At 47.4% G+C, this 23504-nt stretch overlaps 8 protein-coding genes across 8 annotated transcripts; 3 read left to right on the forward strand and 5 right to left on the reverse strand.

Moving 5' to 3' along the window:
• Positions 1 to 305: 305 nt before the first annotated feature.
• F4817DRAFT_316647 (uncharacterized protein) lies at positions 306 to 4545 on the reverse strand (the record flags this gene model as incomplete). Its single annotated transcript, XM_049300703.1, has 4 exons — positions 306 to 2648; positions 2736 to 3278; positions 3358 to 3463; positions 3527 to 4545. The coding sequence occupies 4 exons, from the start codon at positions 4543 to 4545 to the stop codon at positions 306 to 308; spliced, it is 4011 nt and encodes a 1336-aa protein (XP_049158378.1).
• An 841-nt stretch (positions 4546 to 5386) lies between these two features.
• F4817DRAFT_365752 (armadillo-type protein) lies at positions 5387 to 9231 on the reverse strand (the record flags this gene model as incomplete). The annotated part of the gene is made up of 3 exons (XM_049306909.1): positions 5387 to 5566; positions 5628 to 8584; positions 9074 to 9231. The coding sequence occupies 3 exons, from the start codon at positions 9229 to 9231 to the stop codon at positions 5511 to 5513; spliced, it is 3171 nt and encodes a 1056-aa protein (XP_049158379.1). The 3' UTR covers positions 5387 to 5510.
• Positions 9232 to 10323: 1092 nt separating this feature from the next.
• Positions 10324 to 10949, forward strand: F4817DRAFT_339845 (uncharacterized protein). Its single transcript, XM_049303594.1, has one exon. The coding sequence runs from the start codon at positions 10633 to 10635 to the stop codon at positions 10855 to 10857; it is 225 nt and encodes a 74-aa protein (XP_049158380.1). The 5' UTR covers positions 10324 to 10632; the 3' UTR covers positions 10858 to 10949.
• A 104-nt stretch (positions 10950 to 11053) lies between these two features.
• On the reverse strand, positions 11054 to 12619 carry F4817DRAFT_127539 (carbohydrate esterase family 1 protein). The gene is made up of 2 exons (XM_049297706.1): positions 11950 to 12619; positions 11054 to 11894 (listed from the first exon to the last, which is right to left on the reverse strand). The coding sequence occupies exons 1-2, from the start codon at positions 12250 to 12252 to the stop codon at positions 11250 to 11252; spliced, it is 948 nt and encodes a 315-aa protein (XP_049158381.1). The 5' UTR covers positions 12253 to 12619; the 3' UTR covers positions 11054 to 11249.
• Positions 12620 to 13419: 800 nt separating this feature from the next.
• Positions 13420 to 14329, forward strand: F4817DRAFT_339851 (Isochorismatase hydrolase). Its single transcript, XM_049303595.1, has one exon. The coding sequence runs from the start codon at positions 13524 to 13526 to the stop codon at positions 14160 to 14162; it is 639 nt and encodes a 212-aa protein (XP_049158382.1). The 5' UTR covers positions 13420 to 13523; the 3' UTR covers positions 14163 to 14329.
• Positions 14330 to 19641, reverse strand: F4817DRAFT_339853 (uncharacterized protein; the record flags this gene model as incomplete). Its single annotated transcript, XM_049303596.1, has 13 exons — positions 18346 to 19641; positions 17906 to 18263; positions 17825 to 17842; positions 17701 to 17754; positions 16935 to 17640; positions 16551 to 16800; positions 16041 to 16474; positions 15740 to 15982; positions 15430 to 15687; positions 15270 to 15373; positions 15038 to 15140; positions 14718 to 14978; positions 14330 to 14654 (listed from the first exon to the last, which is right to left on the reverse strand). Coding segments are annotated over exons 1-13 (3929 nt in total), but the record flags the coding sequence as incomplete, so codon positions are not given.
• A 455-nt stretch (positions 19642 to 20096) lies between these two features.
• F4817DRAFT_359245 (MACRO domain-containing protein) lies at positions 20097 to 20928 on the forward strand (the record flags this gene model as incomplete). The annotated part of the gene is made up of 2 exons (XM_049306132.1): positions 20097 to 20713; positions 20808 to 20928. 2 exons carry the CDS (start codon positions 20097 to 20099, stop codon positions 20926 to 20928), a joined length of 738 nt encoding a protein of 245 aa, XP_049158384.1.
• A 648-nt stretch (positions 20929 to 21576) lies between these two features.
• On the reverse strand, positions 21577 to 23419 carry F4817DRAFT_339855 (Aldo/keto reductase). Its single transcript, XM_049303597.1, has 3 exons — positions 22537 to 23419; positions 22439 to 22459; positions 21577 to 22363 (listed from the first exon to the last, which is right to left on the reverse strand). Exons 1-3 carry the CDS (start codon positions 22858 to 22860, stop codon positions 21671 to 21673), a joined length of 1038 nt encoding a protein of 345 aa, XP_049158385.1. The 5' UTR covers positions 22861 to 23419; the 3' UTR covers positions 21577 to 21670.
• Positions 23420 to 23504: the final 85 nt, after the last annotated feature.

Genomic DNA, 23504 nt, shown 5'->3' on the forward strand with positions numbered 1-23504 from the left:
GTCTACTAATAGGACACCTCTATACGCGTCCGAAACAAATCAACCTAATTAACATTAATGGCAAAGCAAGACTTTAATACCTAATTGCCCAAACTCGCTTGACTTCTAACACAATAGTTGCTCTTGTTAGCTTATTGATTCGCGCCCTCTTCGCATTTATATTATTATACATACTCATCGTCATCTTCCGTAACGTCAGTCGCTTACAAGGGATTAGGAGAAGTCATTGTATGCTTCTAGGGGTTTGTCTAGAGTCGAGAAAGTCCTACTAGCCCCGAGCGGAATCGATCCTAGTGGTGCTTAGACTAAATGCTAGGAGCAGGGGACGGGAATGCGCTCGGGGATCCGGAGGACGAACCCGGACTTTGGCCTTCAGTACTACCGAAGCCCGTAGCTCGCGCGTCCCGCCAGGTATCCGTTGCTTGGTATTGTTGTCCCCTACGGTCCTCCCACCGCTGCGCCTCCTGGAGGAGGTACTGCTCGTCGTGTAAAATGGAATCCCGTGTCGTGACCAAAGGATTTGCAAACGCATTAGGGAATATAGTCGGCTGCTTCCCGGCTCTAGAACCAATAGATTGTGGCCTGAAGATGCTATCTCCCGTCCCACTCTGAAAAGGTCCTCCTGTTCCGAAGGGGCCCGATCTAACTATCTCCTCGATGGTTGAACTCGACACCCCTATCTCCTGGAGACTGTCTAGGCTATTCATCTTCTGCGCGGACAGGATAAATTGTGCGCCGTCCCGATCCTTGTTCCAACGTGCGAAGCCCCTATGCGACTGACGCCGGTTTTTGCTGAGTCCACCTCCTGTTGTCCCCAGAGCACCGCCCCGTGATGTCGACCCGGACGTGGAACCACCTAAGTTTCCGCCGCTTGAGCCCCAGTCCGGTATGTTAAGCCGTCGAGGCGCGCGTGTTCCTAGTGTGCTTGCGTCGCGCGGTACACCAAAAGTGTCTTTTATTTCTTCCTTGCCTGAGGGAGTAAAGTCGAACTTGGGTAACTCGGTCTTGATGGGGCTAGGCAGCACATCCGGTGTGAAAGCTCGGGGCCGGTTCTTTATATGTTTCCGTACCGGGCCAGGGGCGGTCCAGTTATACACTCTATCCGCAGGCGGAGGTTGACCCAGGCTCGTCACATTTCTTACTCTTCGTTGTATATTGCTAACAGTTCCGTCGAAGTCCTGGAACGGAATAGGGAGATTGCTCGTTCCCTGTAGGCGTTCCATGATTGCTTCGCATTCATCGAAAACATGACGGATCCGTGGGTCTAACCTGACGTACTGTCTGTGTGCAAGAACACTTAATCGATCCATGCGGTTTTTCCAGTAGGAGGACGGTACCGTTGTAAAACGTCTTCTCCAGCTGATGTCGTCCGGGTCCCACCGGTCCGGATCACCCAGCATCTCCATGATGTCCGTATAGGCCATATTGCAGGATCGGAAACGTGTTTCCCATGTGACCCACTCGTGCTGGAGGGATTCAGTGTCTGCTCCATTGGAATATACGTTAATTATCTTTACAAAGTATTGAGTCCATTCAAACGCCTCTTCTATGTGTCGGTACATGACCCCGAGGGGACCTTCATCCGCAGCGCCGTTGTTTGTATAAATATAGGCCCGGGCATTGAGATCTAAGCTGAGAAAGTCGACCATCACACGCTGTAGGTATCCGAGGTCCTTCATCAAGGCTCTGTATGTTGCTGATACTTCCTTCATAAGAGTCCCGCCTACAGCGATATAGTATTCCCGGTTCCGTTCGTACATTTGGGACCATTCCATGAAGGACATCACGTTGTGATCCGCACCACTAAGAATGTTACTGTTGTGTTGAGTAACGTACGTGTCGAGCTGGCTATCGTAGTCTAACTCGCAAATCCGAAAGATCTCTTGTGCATTGTCTATTTCGCTATCCAATTTCATGAAGTGAGCATTTAGGGGCATGATGGTTTCTATTTCCCATTGTTGGCAATCATATTCCCAGCGGAGCGATAACACCGAAGGCAGTATCTTGTGCCACGCCTTTCGTCTCAAATACTCTCCTAGTATTTGGTAGTCGTTCTTCACCAGCGTCCGGTATACGAAGGACAGAAACCACCATTCCGCACGACCATAGACCTTCTCACCCATGGGTGCGTGTACCCAAGTAGTTGACATTGTAGTCTTCAGGAGGCGATCCTTGGGGCTCAGCTTCATGGCTTCGGGACCCCATACAGGGTAGACATCGGTCCAGAAGGTCTCCCTGAAGAACTGAGCCATATAGTCGATGGGGATGGGATGACAATAATTCTCGGTGGGATACTCGGCGTCTTCGATGTATCCTACGCGTTTTAATCCAGGCGGAGGGGGGTTTCTAGCAGCGGGATACGGATTTGCTTCCGCTATCAACGACAAAGTGGTTATCTGTCTGGAAGGCTTGATGAATGAGCCGCTCATCATGACGTTGATGAGGAACCCCCAAACCGACTTCTCGAGATCAAAGCCTAACTCAGCCATACCTATACCATCCCAAAAAGGGTCTCCGTCTTCTACATCCGAGTCCCAAAGAACATGCGACAGTTGTCTAAGAAGGCCCGCAGTCTGATCAGGTTGGCCTGGAAAATCTGCAAAAAACGTGTCGGTCGTTAGAATTAATTGGGCACAGTTGACTGCATGCTAGAATATGCAAAGGCGACGAGGATCATGTTAGCAAATGTGACACACAGCAGTTGAAGAGTTTAGGAACCAAGGGAGTTATCTCACAGCGAACTCATGTATCAACGTCGAGGCAATTATGAAAGACGCCGTCACCTTCTCGCTTTGGCTATATTGGGGCACCAACAATGGCCATATCAACTCAGCCGCTATCCAAATAGTGATGACCGTATCCGAGCCGCGGCCACTCGCCTGAGTTATCCCATATACCAAGGTCCTCGTCTCTTTAACGCCATCAACAGCATCTGCATCATCCGACTCGGTAGGCTCAAACCACGCGCAACTAATTTCGAAGCGAAGGCAATAGAAGAGAACCCTCCACACGTTTTCGATAAAATCGTATCCCATGTTATTCAGCTGAATCATCTCCGGCCACGAGTTTTCGAGGTCCAAGACCGTCTTCTCCATGGGCCTGTATCCAACGAGATTGGGCGTCCTGGGATTTTCCCGCTCTGAAACTAGCTCGTCCGGAATCTTGTATCGCGTCCTTAGGTCCATCACATCCCGTATGCCGGGATGGCCGCTTAAAAGCATTTTCGATACAAGCAGTAGTGCTGGTTGCATCGCAGCCCATAGGGTATCGTTCGTTCTCTAGCAGGGAAATAAATGAATTAGCCAACCCTTGCCAGCTCGTTCGCGCTCGGGGATAAAGGGGGACGAGAGAACTCACCATATCCCATTCCTCTCTTACACCATTGAGGTTATACAAGTATCGAGGGTCGAATCTGTCAGCCCCTTTTGACGAACTATCTCTCCACCTGTCTCTTTGGAGAGCACTGCATCAATCGAGAGCCGTTAGCCTAGCTGATAAAGCACACATGTCAAACACCGGTACTCACGGATGAATCGGGCCTTCAAGATCGCAAATCGGATCGTTAGACTGCGTATAAATATTGTTGTATACCATCTCGTCGGACGTCATATCATGGAACATAATCCGTTGATAATCTTGATCATCTAAGGCCTTCTGGAAATACGTCTTGTGGGCTTCTAAGATATGCGGATAGTTCTCTCGAAGGTCGTCTACGAACTCTTCCAAGGTAGTAGGAGGTTCGACTTGCAGGTTAAGGGGAACATGTTCGTCAGTTAGGTACGACGCTATCTTTACCCGTAGCTGCTGTCCCGTCATCCTCTGTTCGGAATTCATCAGATTCTCCAACGCATCCTTGTCGATATAGCCTTCGGGGGGAAGGGGTTTCCCCGCCTTCAGCGCCGCATCTTTCGTCTCTTGGGCGAGTTTTCTTCTCGCTTCTTCCGGGAGCAGGTTAAGCTGGTTCGCGTAGTCCTCCCACGGGTCCCGAGTCGCAGATAGCGTCGGGCTGAGACGACTTCGACCCCCAAGCTCTCCCGGATAGATACCGAAGCGTTTCGCCCACTCTGTCGGCCGATGAATTTGGTCTTGGGGCCGCAGTGCCGGGTACAGCCTAACAACCGGATCCCTGGAGCCCAGCATGCGGAATCCTTTCGTATATGACACGGTGAAGCTCGGGTCAAAATCAGGGTGAGACCATTCGGGAATATACCACGTGTAATTCCACGACCCGCTACCAGGCGGCTTCGGCACCTTTCCCCTGACAGCTACGTGGCTGTCGCGCCACGAGTCGTCATCAGCCGGAAAGCCCATTTGATCGCCCTCGTCGGGCGGGAATACAATGCTAACGCCATGAGCGTAGATATTCCCTTCGACCAGCGCCTCGAAAAACGGCAGCCAGTCCCAGAAATATCCATCAGGTATTTTCGTCCTAAACGCCGCTAAATATGCCGATGCTAGCTGTTGGATACTCTGACCAGGTTTCAGCGCCGGCGGGTGAGCCGCCGTTGCGGTCTCGAAAGGGTAGCTGGCATTGGGTCCAAACATTAGGTCTACTTAAGATATGATCCTGGAGCTTGTACGAGCGGCCGTGTATAGGTAGATAGATATGTATATAATTATCCCCGTGGCTCTGCTTATACAATACCGCTGTTGCTCTCTTCCTATCGTTGCTGTTATCATTCTATGTTACCAAGGTATGCTTTTGTCAAAGTTACGAAATGCTAACGTTTAGATAAATTGCATTACTCCTTCAGATCTGGGTATTGGATGTTGGATATTGGATATTTCCCACTTCTCAATGCATATCTAGAAATCCTTTGTAGGCATGCCATGAGTCTGTCTTACCGTTCTCGGAAGCTCAAGGAGAGGTACAAATGCGACAAAGGTCGTAACAAAGGATCCCTCCCATTAGCGACACTACGTTTTGACCCGGATCCGATATTTTAAAAAAATACATATTGTTGAAAATGCTAGTGAATCCAAAGAAAGGACATGGAGTCAATGAATGTTGTTGTAGTTAGAGTAGACGTTATCACCTGACCCGTAAATGTGTAGTCTACCTATAATTCATTTAGAGTATCTGGCTCTACATAGTTCGCGTAAGAGCAGTCCCAAAAGCAGAAGGGTACAGAGTATAAATCAAGACACAATATCATATCAACAGCTACGGGTAAAAAGAAGACTTAAAACTCTATATCAAGTCTATTCAGCGACCTGCTTATCTATCTATGGTATTCTCGCAGTCAGGAATTCGAAAGGCTAACCTCTGGGCCTCCAATCCAGCGGTATCATGCCCTTCCTAGTTCATCCTGCTCGACCATGCGATAAAACGCCCCCCCTTTAGTTGCAATGAGCATTGGGCAACCTTGGCGCGCAAGAAACAGAGACAATGCCTAACCATGCAAATCCGAACTTTTTGTGTTCATATCAGACAAAGGAAAAAGTGATCATATTCGTGAATCAGGAGTAAGTCGTAAGGATGCGTGCCAGCGAAGATGATGGCGAATCGTCTAGTCATCCTCATCGGAGAAGACCTCCTCACCACGCTTTCGGCGGGCCATACGCTCTATAGTCAAGGTTAGTGACTGGATTAGGGATTGGGGGGTTTGCTAGAGTATTGAACTTACCCTTCTTCTTCTTCCTGGCCTCGGAGCTAGTCAACTTAGCCTTCTTCTTCGTCGTCACAATCTTATTACCCATGGCGTCGAACTTCTCCTCTTCGTCATCGTCGCCTTGCTTTAACCTAGGGCCAGCGCCTTGACCTTGGACCCAGTTGTGACCTGAAGGTGTCATTTTACCGTCCATGACAGCCCAAACTTCTTCAGTCAAGTCCTTGGTGAACTCGGCACTGTGAGTGATGATGATGACACCACCCTCAAACTTCTTGAGAGCCTTAGACAGGGCACCTAGGGAGTCACGATCGAGATAGTTGGTGGGCTCGTCAAGAACGATCAAGTGGGGTCGTTGCCACGAGCAAGCAGATAGGACAACCTTGACACGCTGACCACCAGAGAGACCGCGCATGCGCGAGTGGGAAACGAGTTCCGCATCAAGACCGAAGTTGGCACAGTGGGACTCAATCTCCTTTCGGACTAGAGGTCGGAATTGACCAGAAGCAAGCGCTTCCCTCATATCGACCTCAGCAACCATCTTCTGGTGAGAGCCGAGAAGTTCGGTTCGCGGAAGCCAAGCGTTGTCGGCTGTCATCATAGGAACCCAGCGCTCATTCTTCATGCCCACATTCTCTCCGAGGGCAAAAGAACACTCGTACTCGTAGCTGTTCTTGAACTTTCTACGGCTGTGAATACCAATGATGCGGCGTTGCGAGCCCTCGACCTTGAAGATCTTGTCCATCGCCTTTTCATCATCTTCAGTGATGATCTTGTTGGCACGATCCATGGTCTCACGATCCTCGCCAGTCTGGAATCGCCACTGGATATACTCTGAGGGGGTCTTGTCGAGGTGGTTATCGATATGGGCGAAGGCGTGTTGCTTGATGTAGGCGATACGGATGTTCTCGTGTTGGTAGATTTCACCAGCGGTAGGGATCAGCTCACCAGTGAGGACGTTAATGAGGGTCGACTTTCCGGCACCGTTGGGACCGATAACGGCAATACGGGAACCGAGCGAGCACTGGAAGCTGATGTCGGTGATCTGAGGCTTGGGGGTACCCGGATATTGGAAGCTCATCTTGGTGGCACGCAGAATGGCCTTAGCCTTGGTCTTGACACCCTCCAAGAAACCGGGCTCGGGGAAAGTGAATTCGATCTCGGATTCTCCAAGCTCATAGTACGACTTGGCGTGAGGGTTCTTACGGACGAACTCCTTTAGGTTACCCTTATACCTCTTCAGCTTGAATCGCTCGTAGTGGATAATGTATTGAGTGACATTGTCCAAGAAACTGCTGTCGTGAGAAACAATGATAGAAGTGCAAGGCGAGTTGATCAAGTAGTCCTCGAGCCATTTGACGTTCTTCACGTCGAGATGGTTAGTAGGCTCATCGAGTAACAGGATATCCGGGGCTTCGAAGACAGCACGGCACAAAGCCAACTTCATCTTCCAACCACCAGACAGAGCAGTGATCTCACCCTGAGTCATTGTCTCTGTGAAACCAAACTCCTCAAGGCGCTTCTCGACGTCGGCCTTGCTAGTGGTAACGCCTGCCTCAGCCAGCTTCTTCATAGTCCAGTCAATGGTAGTCATCTCAGTGTCGGCAGAATCCAGGTCGTGCTCGACGAAGACAGTCTTGACTTCGCTCTGCTTAGGGAAACCTTCGACTTGCTCGTTGTTGATAGCACGCATGAGAGTAGATTTACCGGATCCGTTGGGACCGCAAAGACCGTAACGGCGACCACGCTTGAGACGTAGGTGGGTCTGGTTAAGAAGAATCTTGGCACCGTAGGCAAGAGAGAAGGTGCAGTTGCAGAGGTCTTCACCCTCATCGTCATCTACCTCTTCCTCGGCCTCATCCGCGGCACCGGAAGAAGCGCGTCTTCTAAGACCGTCGACAACCTTTTCGGCATCGACATCGCCAACAACAACTGTGACGAAAGGCTTGACAGCAGCGGCCCAAGTAGAGGGCTCAGTTTCCTTCTCGTCAACGAGCTGGCCACCAATGGCAGAGATGTACTCCAGAATAGGAGCCAATTTCTCGGCCGTCTTAGCGTGCTTGCTGGGGATGACAGCTTGGAGATGGCCCAAGACAACGGCAACATCACCGTCATGGCGAACCTCGGGGATCTTGCCATCCTTGATGTCGCCAACACGGATAAGAGTATCTAGAGCTTGCTTGGTCTTTTCACGGGCTTCCGGGTCGGCCAAGTTATCGAAGTTCTTCTGGAGACCAGGCATCATCTTGGGCAAGAAAGGAGCAACGATATTGGGGTCGTCGACAAGTTTGCACATGTTGTCAACGATAACAGCGGCCTTTCGCTTGATGGCAGTGTCTCGCTCAGCCAGACCACGATCCAGCAGAGGAACCATCAAAGCTAGAGTAGGCTCTTGGACCTCAGTGACGAAGGTTGTAGCACCGAGTAAGTGGACAGTCTCAGGAACGTTCTCAGGCTTAGCGATACACTTGATGAGTTCGGGAATGAATCGCTCAATATCCTTGTTGACAATCAACTCGCAGATCTTCTCCATAGTCTTGTATGCACGCTCCTTGACTTCCTTCTTGGTATCCCACATGGACTCGGAGATAACAGGGATGAGCTCAGGAACTCGGAATGCCAGCTGGGCAGGGGAAGTTCGAACAAGGATATCAATGCAGTCAAGAGCGGTGATCTTCTCGGGCCATTTCTGGGACTCGAGAATAGACTTGACGATGACGGGTAGGACGGCCTTGACGGCGTTGGGGTTGACAGCCTCGATGATGGCGGTGGTGGCAGCAATAGCAGCATTCTTGACAGCAGTAATCTTGTCGCCAATTGCAGCCAGGGTCAGAGGTAGGAGGAGAACCAAGTAGGGCTCGACGTTAGGGGCGATCTCAGAGTGCTGGGCAATGGCCTGGATGGCATTGGCTGCCTTCTCGCGGGCCGCAGCATCCTTCTTGTTGGTAATCTGCTTCTTCAGGGCTTCCACGGTTCTGCGAGAATTAATCTCATGTTAGCATATGTTGATTTGTTGATTTATTAGGGGAAATAGGAATTATGATGAAAGCTAGTGTTTTTTTTATCAAGACTGCATGTTGAAGAATACTCCCACTAAGTCGTAGCCCCCTTTCCCTTTTCTTCTTCTTTCTATTTCGCCCAGCAGATATTATGGCCATCTAATGAGTGGGGGGAGGGGTTGACATAACGCCAATGTAAAGGACAAGGACATTTTCGGGCACGTGCATATGGTGGGGGTATGGGCAAAAGGATAGGAACGGCAGAGGGGAACAGCGGAATTCGAAATGGACATGAAAAAAATGGAAATGGAGCTAGAATTTAGGTGGAGTGGCAAAGCCTGAGGGCCACACACAGCAAAGAAGCCGTAAATTGCAAAATGTAAAATGCAATATAAGCCATAAATGCGTGCATGTGTGTGCATGTGTGTGTGTATGTATGAATAATAGCGTCAAAATTTTTCTCACCTAGTGGGGGCTTCCTGGTCCTCGATGCGACCGTTGATGAAAGAGGCCAGAGAGTGAGATGCGTCCTTAATAGAAGCAGCATCCTTGGAAATGGTGAGCTTTTGCATCAGGTCATCCAAGACCTTGATGGACTGAGCGTTTTCCTGAGCCGTAGACATTTTGATTATTTTTGTTCCGAGGGGAAATCGATTAGGATATGTTGATCGAAGTCGTCGAGTGTGATATTATCCCGAGTCGATAGATTCTCGCGGTCGTAAATGCGGCGATGGGTAATCGACGATGAAAGTCTAAAGAGACACACCCAGGTCTAGGAAGTGGCCTTCGTCTGGAGCCTGTAGAACTTCTGACAAACGCGTGTTCAGAATCTACTCTATCGTGGCTCGTCTAATCCAGTCTAAGCCCAACCGCGGCGAAGAACAAAGATCTCTTTTTTTGTCTCGAGAAGAGGATGAACCCGAAACTGAGTTGGAGACGCTCAGATGGTCACTCTTCAAGAAAAGAGAGTAAGAGGAAAGAAAAGGAGAGATTGTACGTGTGATAAGAAAAAAAAGGAGGATTTGGGAAAAAGGTGGAATGTGGGTTGGGAGTGGTGGACGAGGTTTTATGGCAGAAAATACTATGTCCCAAATTCTAACTGAAAAAATTTTGGCGGCCAAATTTTTTTTCTTTTTTGCCCGCGAGGGGCAATCTTGATAGGTGGGCTGCCGAGGGGAAGCGTACAAGATTGCAGGGTTCTTACTGTAATCGATTAACTTGTGGGGCCAATCCCCCCGATAAGCCCAATTGTTGCCAAAACGCCACTGCCACCCCTGTTGGGATTGGCTATGTTCAGGTACTATATCTGTGTGTACTATCCGTGTACTTATGACAGTAGGTCAGCATAACTTTAGTTGGCACTTTAGGTTGTCTTTATCAAGTAGCCACTTGAGATGAAAAGAGCCAATAGCCGGTAAGCCAGGGGTCAGCATGATTCATGCTTATCGTACTTTATCGCTTTCTATCGCGCTTCTCTACATGTATATGTAAGCTCTTAAAGTTCTCTTAGGCATCTAGACCTAGTCCCATTTAGGCATCAAAAGAAGTGGACAGGCTAGCCGCTTAAAAGAGACCTCCGGAGGCAGGGGGCAATGAAGCAGGGACCTACAACTTCCAATACATGTGGTAGGTATTATCGATATGTACCTATGTACACTTCGTAAGGCGGTCAAGCGGTGAAGGCGAAATCTTCTTCAGACTTGTCCTTCTTATCCATTCTTCCCCGCCAAAATCTTTGCCTATCGCCCGCATAAAGTACCAGGATATATTTCAAAAATCTGGAGATATTCCGCATGTGCTTGCGAATCCGGGACTACATCCGTTTCTCCCGTAAGCCTTAAACGCTTAAACACGGAATTGCATTTGTTTATTCCTAACGTTTAGGTTACGTTTCTTTATTTTCATGTTCAACTTCCTTAACGTTCCAATATTCGTCAGTATTATTACAATCTGGCAAATGCCCAACTGCCTCGTAACTTTATGGTATTATCATACCCGGCAGCAGATATTATACCTAGCAGTGGATGGTAATTCTTGCTCTCTCTACAATTTTCTCTACAATTTTCTCTACAGTTTTTAGCCCAGTTCGTTATACAGGACAAGCCTTGCCTACGGACGAAGCGATCTCCGTCCCGAGGGCTCCCGGAGTCCGATATATTCTTAGTATCATACTAACTACGACATATTGCTTGGGACCAACTGTGCCGGGGTTATGTAACCTGTGCCACTTTGTAATCTATCAGGATTAGGTCCGTTAAATCCGGGGGCTTCCGTTATACGACGGACGACGATGGGTGATTGTATAATCAATCTTATTACAAATCACGCAACAACCAATACCAAAAAATATATTTCTTGACGCTATATCAGCGTGGCTCAGAGCTGTTTTTAATGATGCTAATATAAGTAGCTCATATGCTGCACCGAGGTATCTACGTATTATCCTTTCGCGGGTGAGAGTTGACAGCGTACACTCCTAAGTTGGGTTTAGTCCCCAACATAAAGAAACATGAGTCAAAGCAGCAAAGTTTTAGAGATAAAAACTACCTAATGGCCAATGAGTCTATTTTCTAACGATTATATGATAATAGGTAATCAAGTCTAAGTACAGGTATCATCGAATGGAATACGACAGAACAGTTCAAGATAACTTGTGGCTTCGGAAGAACTCCATAATGGCCGTGCTGGCATTGAAGGCAGCTACGTTTCCATCGTTATCCGCGTTCGTCTGAGTAGACGGCCAGTCATGGCCAATGTTATCACCATCATACACCAGCGAGACCAACCCACCTCCATAGCTCATTTTAACACCGTTCTCTGACTGGGCGACTGTCGTGTTAGCCGGCGTCTGGTCCAAGTTATCTCTCGCCGCCCATTGCTTCGCCCAGGAACTGACAGCCGGCAAGCAGGCTCCCGACCGGAAGTCTCCGTTGTACCTAATCGTCGTGTCGGCGCCGCCGTGGAAAGCCAGGATTGGGATGTTAGAACGACCCGCGCTGCAAGGCACCTTAACGGTCTCCGGGTGGCAGTCCGCTTCATTGTCGATCTCCTTGATGTAATAAGCCCCTGAGACCGGAGCGAACGCCGCGATCCTCTTCGAAAGACCCGAGTCACATGCAAGGCGGCCGACGAAACCTCCACCTTGGGATTTGCCTGTCGCGTATATGCGCTTCTCATCCACACATAGCTCCTTGCCCACGGCGTCGAGAACGTTGTTTGTGAACCCGATGTCATCCGATTTGCAGTCCGGAGCTCCCTCCCATTCCGTGTGGCCAGGTCGGCTAACCTATCCAGGTATTAGCAGCACATACCTGGGCGATTGGCATGTTACGGTGACTCACCTCTAGACCTTGCAGGTATACCACGATATGGTCCTTGTTGAAGAACGGATCGGTTAACTTATCTAGGTCAACTTGGTGTGATATATCCCTGTTGGCACCATGGTAGCTAAGAATAAGCGGCGTCGCTTTGCTAGAGTCGTAGTTTGCCGGTAACCACACGCGATACTCGCGGTCCCCCGAGGCAGTGAAGTTTTTAAAGTCACCGGGTGTGAAAGACGGTTTCTGGCCACAGCCAGCAGCTTGTCCCCGCGCCGTGCTGGCGAAGGAGATGAGAGCGAGAGAAGCAAGCGAAGGAGAGAACATTGTGTAAGCTTGATGACCTAAACTGAAGACTTGCCAACCTTGTTGAGTGCTGCCGTGCGCTTTATATATACCGGCGAAGTCAGCAAGGGTTTGTCGCTTTTACGACGCTGCTGACGGTGTGCTGTGATACATGGTACATAGCACAACAAGTTCATTTCGCCGGACAGCCAGCCTATCACCATCAGGCGTCTTCCCCAGTTATTCGGTTACGAGGACGGCAGGACGGTAAGCGGGTATCACGGCATTGGCGCCAGGGGTGGGACCGCGTTAGGATGAAATAAGATTTAGCTGATCAAGCGACAGAGAGAAGTTTCTATTTTGAACTGCTGAATACGCACTATATATGACGATCATATGTGTGATCCTTGTATGTTCCATAAATCCCAGCCACCATTGTTACATTCCAGTTGCTGACGACTACAAAGCGAAGTTCGGCACCGCCTACCGAATGTGGAGGTCAGCATCTACTCAGGGGTAAGAGACTTAGCCACGGCATTCAAAACAATAACAAGTTATTCGTATCTGATTGATGACGCCACTAAGGATTTTATATTGTATAAATAATCATACAATATATCATAGACCTCGCCAGGTATTGTTGCCAATTAAGCACTTTTAAGTCAAGCAAGGACTCAACACTTGCGGAAGACTTATGCAGCAGTCTCTTATAACTCATATCCTCATTACTATTGAGTCTACTGAGTTATCACCCAGGCTTAAAGACTGAGCCGTTCAGATATGGCACGGCCTAAAAGAAGATTGTTAGACTTACAAAGTAGGTCTCACTAGTATCTGATGGTAAGGTAACAAGCTTATACTTAACGATGTGCGGACAGCAGTAAATGAGGATGCAATAATTGTTGATTCAAGAAAGGCTACAACACTCGCTGGTAACTGGTAGTTATGGTCGCTGGTTAACTAACCTGATAAGGCGAGTATTTACTTTTGGTAAACGACTTATTCAAACACTCACTAGATCTCCTTTATATTGAGTTTGTCGATCGCTTTTCTTACATTATCTGGATATCGAGTCTAGGTGGGTTGTGGTTTCGGAAGCGAGTTCGGATATACACTTACTAGACACCGGAGCCGGCGTCGGCAAAGTTATCAGCAGACACCGGAACAGTTGAGAATATAAATATCTGCTGATTCAAATTAATTGATTAGAAATATTATTAGTTATCTCGTCAGTTTCTAGAATTATATCATTGCTAAAGCTGCTTGTAAGAAGCCACAAGTTATCAACCTTTCCCGACTTTTCATCACCAACCATGTCAGATCCTTTCGCTATATTCGACAAGACAGATCCAACCACGCCTGGTTATTATGGACCCTCCCAGACAGCCTTACTCCTTCTAGATTTCCACTCCATGATTGTCCAAAAAGCCGGTGGACCGAAGGCCCTTGCGGCCCTTCACGTAGCGGCCAGCATGAGGGCCTGGGCCAGATCGCAAGACATCCAGGTAGTCCATGCCCTGATAGACTTAAACACATCGACGTTTGAGACGTGTCGGGACGCTGATAAGCTTATGGAAACGGTCGCGAGCGCGAGGTCAAGCGGTGGCGAAGAGGCTATCGAACTATCCGAAGGTAGCAGCGACGATGTCACATTTACCCGCAAGCCCGGCCATGTTTCTGCTCTTCGATCCCCCGGTCTAGACGAATTCTTGAGGCAAAAGGGCATCAAATCGCTAGTACTTGCCGGCCTAAGCACATCCGGGTGCGTGCTGAGGACTGCCGTTGCAGCTACCGACGCCGAATACGTCACTACAGTCATCTCGAACGGCTGTGCGGATCCGGATGAGGCTGTCCATGATATTATGATTAATAAGATTCTTAACAAAAGGGGATATGTCACTACTGCCACTGAGTTCCAAGACGGGTTTAGAAAGGCCCAGGGAGTAGAATGAAACGACTGCGTACCAAGACCCTTTTAGAAACGTTTCTTAACAAGTATCCGTGCCTCGAAGAATGAATTTCACCGGGTCTGAAGAGGACTCCCCTTATTAAATCTATCAAAATGAAGGCTACGACTGCCTAAGGCCGCCTAACTAGAGCGAGGAGGATCATACAGGGGCTCTAATAATTATTTCAATATAAAGCTAATTTGCTATGTGTGTAAATTGAATTATATCTTTAAATTCCTAGACCCTTTTACTCATATACACCCGCTCTTCTTTCTATAATCAGATCTTCGGTTCCTCTAGGGAGAATTGAATCTTCCAAGGTCAAATTCGGTTCCATCTCTGGTTCTGGCAAGATAGGTCCCTCGACGAGCCTACCTATACACCGAGATCGGTAGTTTGTCGTCAGCCATTGGGCTAAATCAGGATTACTCAACTCTTTTCCAGCCCAGTTAAATCCTAGTTTATGATCGTAGTAGTCAGGATACTTCATGAGATCTAAGAATGAGTTAGTATATTATGAACCTAAGCGAGTAAAAAATCTTAGCATGGTGAACATACCCTCAACGTTGTAGATGTAGCCTTCAACAGCAACCCACGCGCCCTGCACGCCCTCATAGTTGTTGTGTTTAAGGAACTCCCACACTGGTATATCCAATAGTTCCTTCGTCGCTAAACCTGCAACAATGAGATGTTGTTTATCGATAAATAACTTAATTAATGCCGCCGCGTCGCTATCGTGACCGGTTACGGCGACCGTAGTATCTTGGCGGATAAATTTATGGAGCGAATTGAAGAGATTTGAGTCCTCTTGTTGGAGGGCTTTAATGCATAGTAAGTTAACGATTTGGCGCGATTAAAGATTTAAGGGAAAACCATACAGCTTATGTTAAACACCCAATCATGGACCACGACATGATTATCTTGCAACTGTTTCCAAGTACACTCTGGAACGAGGTAGCCGACTTGCATAAATTGGTAAGACTACAGAAATGGAGATTAGCTAACGGCGCATGGAGGTAATAGGCGAATTTCCGCAATTGGAATATATAATATTGCCATGGTCTGTTCCGGCCATCGAGCAAGAAAGGAATATCTCCGGTGGCTACTAACATTCATCATATCAGTTTTATGGTACTGCAGGAACTGGTGAGTAGCGTCGAGTCCCGTGCAGTGGATGAGCAATTGGGAACCTCCGGGGTGAAAACGTAGATAGTCTAAATGATATCAGTACCGAGTTCGTTAGAGCCTTTGGCGGCGAAGAATAACTGACCCGAAATATCGTAGACCGCATTTTCTAGTGCAATATAGACCCCATGAGAGGGATTATCATACCACCGTAGCATTTCTGGTGTAAAATACCTCATATTCCGTACTGGCTGTTCTACGTGGAGATACGCGCAGGTATAGGGGGTTAGACGCTCCAGTAGTTGGTTTGTCTCATGTTCCGATCTTGTCAGATCTTTGGACAAGGGGCCACCAGAACTCTCGGTTAACGCCTCTTGTTCTTCGATAGACCGGGCGGGGAAGTCTTGGGAAAAGTCAGCATAGCTCTGCTTCTAAATATGATGTCTACTACGCACTGGTTATGTCGAAGATGAGCGGGCCCCAGCTGGTCCAAGTACGTCGCCCATTCTGACCATCGCACTCTGCGACCTCCTCTATACGCCTTCGTAGCATCAACTTGCCAATTGGTTGGATACTGGTGTTGAATTTTGCACGAACTACATCTGATCTTGCATCTTGATTCAATTCCGGACCCTGAGGTCCAATCACTATCATGGCGCCATAATCGGTTTCCGTAGCACCCAAACTTCTCAATTCACCTAGAACAGTAGTTAGCAGTCAGGGTCAAAACCGGGAGAAGAGTCAGGGGTAACTTGCCCGTGATATCGAATACATCAAACCCATCGTCTCCGTCTGATTCAACCACCCAGGCATCATCGAGAGCCCTATGATTTGCTACATCACCGATATAAAAGTGTTGAGGATATTCCCTCCTCACAGGTGTATTCTGGGCCGTGTGTCCAGGGAAGCGCCTGAAATTCGCTCCTCCCCATTCTGACGGTAATAAATATGGACTATTTGGCGGGGAATATAGTGGTGGAGGAAGGGCTGCGAGATTCCAAGGCACAATAGCCCTATATCGAAGCTGTGCCGGCCTGGAGAATGATTGGTTACTTGCTCTTGCTTTAACCCACCCCGGGTCGTACGGAGGTACCTTGAAAGAGAAGCCTCCCCAGCTATCAGGCCTGGGGTTCGCGTCGCGTTGCACGTGCAGTTGAGTGAAATTGTCGATAATACTTACTATCCATCCTCTATATTTGGAAGCTTTTCGTTAGGGAGACGGCTCTACGAGATATAGCTATTGGTATGGAGATGTGTATAACTCACAGTGGGGCGCCTATTTCGAACTCAACGTACGCAAGAATACGTTTAATATACTTTATGTGACCGGGGAAACTTGTAAATTCTTGATGTGCTTGAATAACATCTGGTGAGACACCAGTCAAGACATCATGAGGTCCCATAAAAGGTCTAGTACTTCGAGCATTGAACCAAGGTTCCGCTGCACGACTTGGGTAGTAAAAGGCTTCCCTCGGCATCACTGGCCTTAATAGATCACCCGCAGGTTCTCTAGGAACTGTGTATTTGAGAGTTAGTAAAATCCGGCTAAAGATATGGTAGGAGTTCTATGGTCTTAAGAAGGGCAATATTCTATTCGACTTAATTGGAGGGATTGGGGACAGGGAGTGACAGACAGACAGGGTAACGTACGAGATAATAACATCACTAAACCTATTATATAATTGACGCCCGTAGCAATGGTTGGCTGGCCTCCATTCGGCGGGCTCATGACGTTTATGATTTTTAGTGCTAACTCTCGACAAGTAGCCAAATTCCGGTTCGCGTGGTGGTAAGTGAACTGTTCAATTATGCCGATGAACCACGGATCCCTCCAGGGTAAACTTTTCCATTTTTTATACTCTTCTTCGTACCAGTCATGTCTTGCGAGTCTCATACGCGCTCCTGCGTCTACCCATCGCGTCATAGCCGACTCGTAATATCCTCTTAGCTCGGGAGTCCAGAATTCCGGGTTTCGTATTCTACGGGACTCGTGTAGTCTGGCATCGAAAGTTCCCATTCCGAAAAGTAGAGGCGGCCGAAGCGCAACACTACCGCGCCGAGGTATAATCTTGGTCCAGAATTCTTCACATATGATAGCTGAGGCCCATACGGCGGGTATCAAGAAATGATAAGAATACTGATCGCCTCTCTTGTGACTTTCGAAAGTATTTTTTTCATAATCCCTTTCTCGTGCAGCAAAATCAAGACTAGGGAAGAGTTCAAGTTGGTGGCAGCTTATGAAGCCCCTATGTCTCCCGCGTATAAATTGCCGGGTCGGGGTAGGTTGTACCGTGCCGCCCCAAATGTGTCTGGTGAACGAGTGGCCCAACTCTGCGATCCATTCGTCTCCAAAGAACTAGTAGAACGGAAGGTAAGCTCCCCAATAATGCGAAGGATTCAGCGAAATGTATCTTACCGGTTCATCATCAACAAGAAGTGGCGTGTCAAATTGACACATCCACATCGCGTGCTACTCGACTTATTCAGCCTCCACTGCCTAAAAAGGGGAAAGGGGACGAGAAAATGGACTTAAGACTCACCGCAAACTCGTGTAGCATCTACGAAATTGAGAAAGTAATTAGTTATGAGTGCCGCAGCGCTATAGGGAATAGGTCTCGTACAAGACTAGAAAAATTGAGCATTTGCATGCATCTTTCGGGGACCGATGTCTCCATTTCAAGCAGGGGACGTAAGGCATAACGGACGTTGAACATAATAGTTGCTCTTCCCAATAGCGAGCTGTTGAATCTTGTTGTGACAGCCTGGGCTGCCTGGGCTAGAGTTGTCTCGTCGCAGAAGGTATTGACAATATGGCCCCTTGTCAGATTTTCGATTGCTTGGAAGATTTGAGCACCGGACGCCCTCTGTTCCCTTGGACGAGGAATTAATTTCGTTTTGAAAGGCCTATACTGGTCGGGGAAATCGTAATTAGGATTAGATCCTATAGGTATTGGCCTTACGAATAATAGAGCATCGAGCCTTAATTGAATATTAGCTACATAACTCGCAAATAACCAGGTTGAGAATAAGACAAGATAATATAAATAAAGGGGCTACATGCCATTCATTCTGTTCTTCGCATAATAGCCGCAGAACACGGCTGAAGATTTCTATAGCGTAACTGGTATATTGCCAAATGATAGGGTTGTCAACAGTGTACCACGTTTCATTAGGCCACATATTGACGCCTGGAATAGGTTCCCTTAATGTATTTAAAGCATTGTGTCTTGAATCAAACCAGCGGTCCTTCCGAAAACACGAAAGCCACCGACTCTCGTCCACAACGCACAGGTTAGTCTTAAAAGTTTCCCATTGATCCCAGTTGCTCTTCGAGCGGTCCTCTGCGGATGGCCATCCGCCAATGAGTCCATCATTAAGGGCTTCTATTCTCCAGCTCTTGACGCAGGGATTGAACAATTGGAATTGTTCCCTCTCTGTCCTGAAAAGTCTGTCCAATTCCTCAAGATCTGGTTTTGGTATCCGATCGGTCTTTTCCGGGGTTAGTGTGCTAGGAAACTCTGAATTTAAACCGGAGTGGGCTAGGCCGTCAGATCTATTTAGACGGTGAAAGGGAACCGATGAGATGCCGTACTTTCTTGCCAAGGGCGTTATAGGTCTCGTGGGGTCAGCTCGTATGGCTTCAGGGTGAAGTACGTCCAAATGATAGAAATGAGGTCTTGTCTGAGGGAAAGTTGGAGGTATAGTTTGACTTTGAGACGGATATGGTCGATGTATCGGAGGTATAAAGTTTGGAGGTGGAAACTGAGCTGGTGGAAACTGAGGTGCATATGGGAGTCCATGTGAACTTGAATCATTGGGATGATATGGGACGAAAGCTGGAAACGCATATTGATAGGGAGCTGGAAAGGGGGCTGGAAATGGATCATGAAATGGATCATGATCTTGGGGTGGTTGGTTGGGCCCAAATGGATTCCAACCAGAACCAGAACCCGACATTGTGCCAGGCAGTAGGAATCTCTTCGGAACGATACGGCTAGATACAACTTGAAGCGACAGGTAAGATCGAGACGCTATACGGGGGAGGATATTCGGGTAAGAATACACGTGAGGTCAAATTGGTAATAGCTTAACTTAGGTGGTTTAAGGGTTGACGATATGTTGACGATATGTTGACCATCGACCGAAGGAACTGGGTTCGGCCATCTTGGCTATATTGTAATTGTTTTAGATAGTTGTTTTCTATAATTGTTTTCGACATTTGCTTTCAACATTTGCTTTCAATATTTGCTTTTATTCTGTAAAGAAAATTCTTGTCCACAAAGCAGACGTGGGACGCATCCGGATCAAGTCTTATAAAGGTCAACGTATTATTACAATGTATAAGTCTGAGTCTAAGTCCAAGTCCAACTTCCATGTCAGGTGCATTAAGGGACTACCTCTTAGGAGGTACCTAAGTACTTATACGCTGGGGAGGGGCAGAGAGAGCAGGTACATGTACATAGTACCTGACAAAACTAGGGGGCGGGAGGGGGTGGTACGAAGACGTCATTGTAGTGTAGGTAGGTACCTCCTAGGTAGTTTCCTCTAAATAATACGGATCAGATTCAATCAATTCATTGAATGATTTGACTACCTCATAATGTAAAATTTGTTGTCCTACGTACACGTACATGCATGTACATGTGTACCTACCTGTACATGTATGGAGGTTATATGCAATGGATCACAGCTCTCAGCTTCCGCAGCTCTTCTACACATCTTCAAACCAATTTCGCAACTTCAACTTTAACCTCAACCTCTCTTACGAGTATGTGACATTCTAACTCACGAATGCTTCGTTTCGTCGCCAGGATGGATCACACCTCTGCGTCAGATATCCGCTCTCTTACCTCTCTCTACCGCACCGGCAAACTAGAAGCTCCGAAGAATCCTCCCCTTAACGGCGCATCTTCCGCGCACAATGATCGCATCGGTCTATTTCATGGGGACATCACCACTTTGTCCGTAGATGCAATCGTAAATGCTGCCAATACCTCTCTACTCGGCGGTGGTGGTGTTGATGGCGCTATCCACCGTGCTGCTGGTCCGAAGCTACGTGCTGAGTGTCGCACCTTGGGTGGTTGCCATACTGGTTTGTCCAAGATCACCGATGCATATAACCTTCCTTGTAAAAAGGTCATTCATACTGTTGGTCCCGTATACAACGATATCAACCCCGCTAAGAGCGAGGCTGCTCTCCGCAGCTGTTACAAGTCGAGCCTGGAGCTTGCCGTGCAGAACGGGTTGAAAACTATCGCGTTTAGCGCAATTAGCACCGGTGTTTACGGCTATCCAAGCAACGGGGCTGCTCACGTCGCCTGTGACACCGTTAGAAAGTTCATGGACAATGGTAATGGCGAGAAGCTGGAAAAAGTAATCTTCGTTACATTTGAGTTGAAGGACGTCCGAGCTTATAATAACATTATACCGTAAGTCCTTTCATTTCTGCCTCTCCTTTTCCTAGGATTCTAGTTTTAGTTTGAAATTAACAATATATATCTGCTAACGCACACTACAATATAGCCGCCACTTCCCTCCTGCCCCTATCGCTGAAAACGAAGCCACTCAAGAGCGCACTGCGGGCGCCGAGACTGATAACAGCCAGGTTCCCGATGTTTCCGCCACCGGCACTGCAAGCCGTTAGCTTGTGCTAGTGAAACAGAGATCACGTAGCAAGAGTGGTATTATCATCAAGAACAGCCATGTATTATTGAGATGAGAAATGACAATGGTATCACGTACAGTATCTGCCTACCTGAATTGGAGGATGGCATCCGGTACGGAAATGAGATACGTTATCAAACATTAACCCATCCATATTCCTAACAAGGTAATAGTCTGCCAGATTTACGTGATATGATGGCTTCTCAGTGATTTTATTGCCTTTAATCATTGAAACATTACCTTCAAGAAAGCTTCGCTGAGCTATGTATTTCAAGTCATAAATAGACCTGCCAGCAATACTTCCATTTTGTATCATGTTACGACTCTACCTAAACACCATTCTACCAATGATTTTTCCTTGCTATCATATCATCCGGCTACGAGTATCGAGGTCGAGGAGATGACCAGTATACGACCAGGCTAGAAAAACAATATTAGTAATACTAGTTTAATAAGCTGCCACACTTTACCCCTTTTTGATCTAAGTCATAAGCAGATTGCTCCTGAATCTAGTTCTCATGATATATTCGATGGAATAGGAATAGGTTCAGATTATTGTTGGATTGATTACGGTATTAGTTAGGCGTAAGGGGGTGGGTGGACTTTTCCTTTTCTTATTCTTTCTTTATTACCATTCATTTTGCTTCAATTTCGCTACCTAGGTTTACCTATCAATATAGGCTGCTACGTTATAATGCCCTGTCTAAATATACATGCCCGCTTTACTTGCTCTCTTGCCCAAAAAGTACTTCTTTCGTGTCGTAGGTGTATACCATTGGTAGCTGCCAATATGTTTCCATGTCCCCCTTGGCTGCTTTCCATGCTCGCTGTAGTACCTGAAGTAGCTCCGCGTCTAACGGTCCTTTTTCTAGGTAGTCTAGATTGTCCCTTAGTTGTTGTAGATTAGAGAAGCCAATCACGACCCCGTCCTGCCCTTCGACAACCCGTAGCATCGAGTGGTGCACCAACCAGCGCATCGCTACCTCCAAGGCATTCAAACCTCGTGCCTCGGCAGCTTCACGGATCAGCTGTGCTCCCTCGATTATGCCGTCTCTGAAGTACCGCCCTCGCGTCAAATGCTGAAATGGGCCTGCTGCGTATCTTCCTTCCTCCGGATCGTCGTCCTTTGATGTGATCCGGCCGAGGAGGAATCCGCCTCCAGTCGGGCTGTATACATCGACAGCGATACCATAACGACGGCAAGTTGGAATCAATTCGTCCTCAATAGTCCGGAATAGGCAGTTGTATATGGCCTGGTACACTGTTGGCTTTACCCATCCATTGTGCTTACACGTCATGACGATCTCGGCCACCTCGAAAGATGCATAGTTACTGAGACCCAGTCGCGAGAACTTGCCAGCTTTATGCAGCTTATCTATGGCTTCAAGTGTAGTTACGAAAGGCACGGATCGGTCCTGAGGTGTTAGTTAGCAGGCCCCATGAGTTTTGAAACTCGTAATCTGTATTGTTTAATAAAGGGGTTCCGTTACAGGTGCATGAAGGTAGAGAATCTGGGTTTGTGTCAGTATCTTTTCTTACGCTGCTTCAGCCTATCTCAGTAGCGAGATTTTATTTCCCGTGCACGTACGTCTACAGAATCTGTCCCAAGCTCCTTTAGACAAGTGTCGAATGCACTTGTTAGTGCCTCTGGCTCGTGAGATCCTGGTGGTAGCGGCCATAGTTTTGTGCCTATGGATAGACCTCTCTCCTTCCACCCGGCCTGTCTTGTAAATGCCTCCTGCTTCCCACCGATATATAGGCGTGCCGTGTCGAGCTCATGGTAACCTCGCTCTTGAAAGATGTCCAGGGCCTTCTTGAAATCATCCGGATCCGTCATACGTGCCCCCGGACTTCCCTCGGGACCAATGACCATGAGGCCAAGGATTATCCGCGGCTTCCTTTGATCTGCCATTTAAGACCAATTTAGAAATTTAGAAAGAATTATGATAGAAAAGATAAAATATTTTAAACCAAGAAAGGTTTACTTGAGATTGACAGATGTTATGATGAATCCAAGACAGATAACCGAGATGGTTTGTGGCTAATATCACCCCTAGTCTTGTAATATACCCGGCATTCATTTCTCCCCGCACTGCCAATACAGAAATATCGGGACTATCGTAGACATCCGTGGCAATACATATCGCCCGAGTGGGGAATGTTCGCCAATGATATCAGAATATAAAGAGATATAGGAAACACTGGAAATTATCGTTTAGATAATGTTCAGTCTTAGAGCTAGGTAGATTATATAAACTCGTCAATGTCTTAGTGTTATGGTAATACCTTAGACTAAATCCTGGCTAGCTACTATCTACACTCGAGAACTACTCATAGGCAATCTATAACTTTGACCATAAACTGACTTGGTGAGTATAGTAACAGCCATAATAAACAACCAGATAGAGTCTATAAGAATGGCATTTCCTGGTAAAAACAATGGGGATGAGTCAAGGAAAAAGGAGGATGACTCATGCCGCGTACGGAAAATAAAGATTTAATGATATCAAACTAATGATATCAAACTGGATAACGAGTATAAACAAAATATACTCT

This window comes from Daldinia loculata (assembly GCF_022478755.1).
Source record: "Daldinia loculata strain CBS 113971 unplaced genomic scaffold F4817scaffold_29, whole genome shotgun sequence".
NCBI classification, from domain to species: Eukaryota; Fungi; Ascomycota; class Sordariomycetes; order Xylariales; family Hypoxylaceae; genus Daldinia; species Daldinia loculata.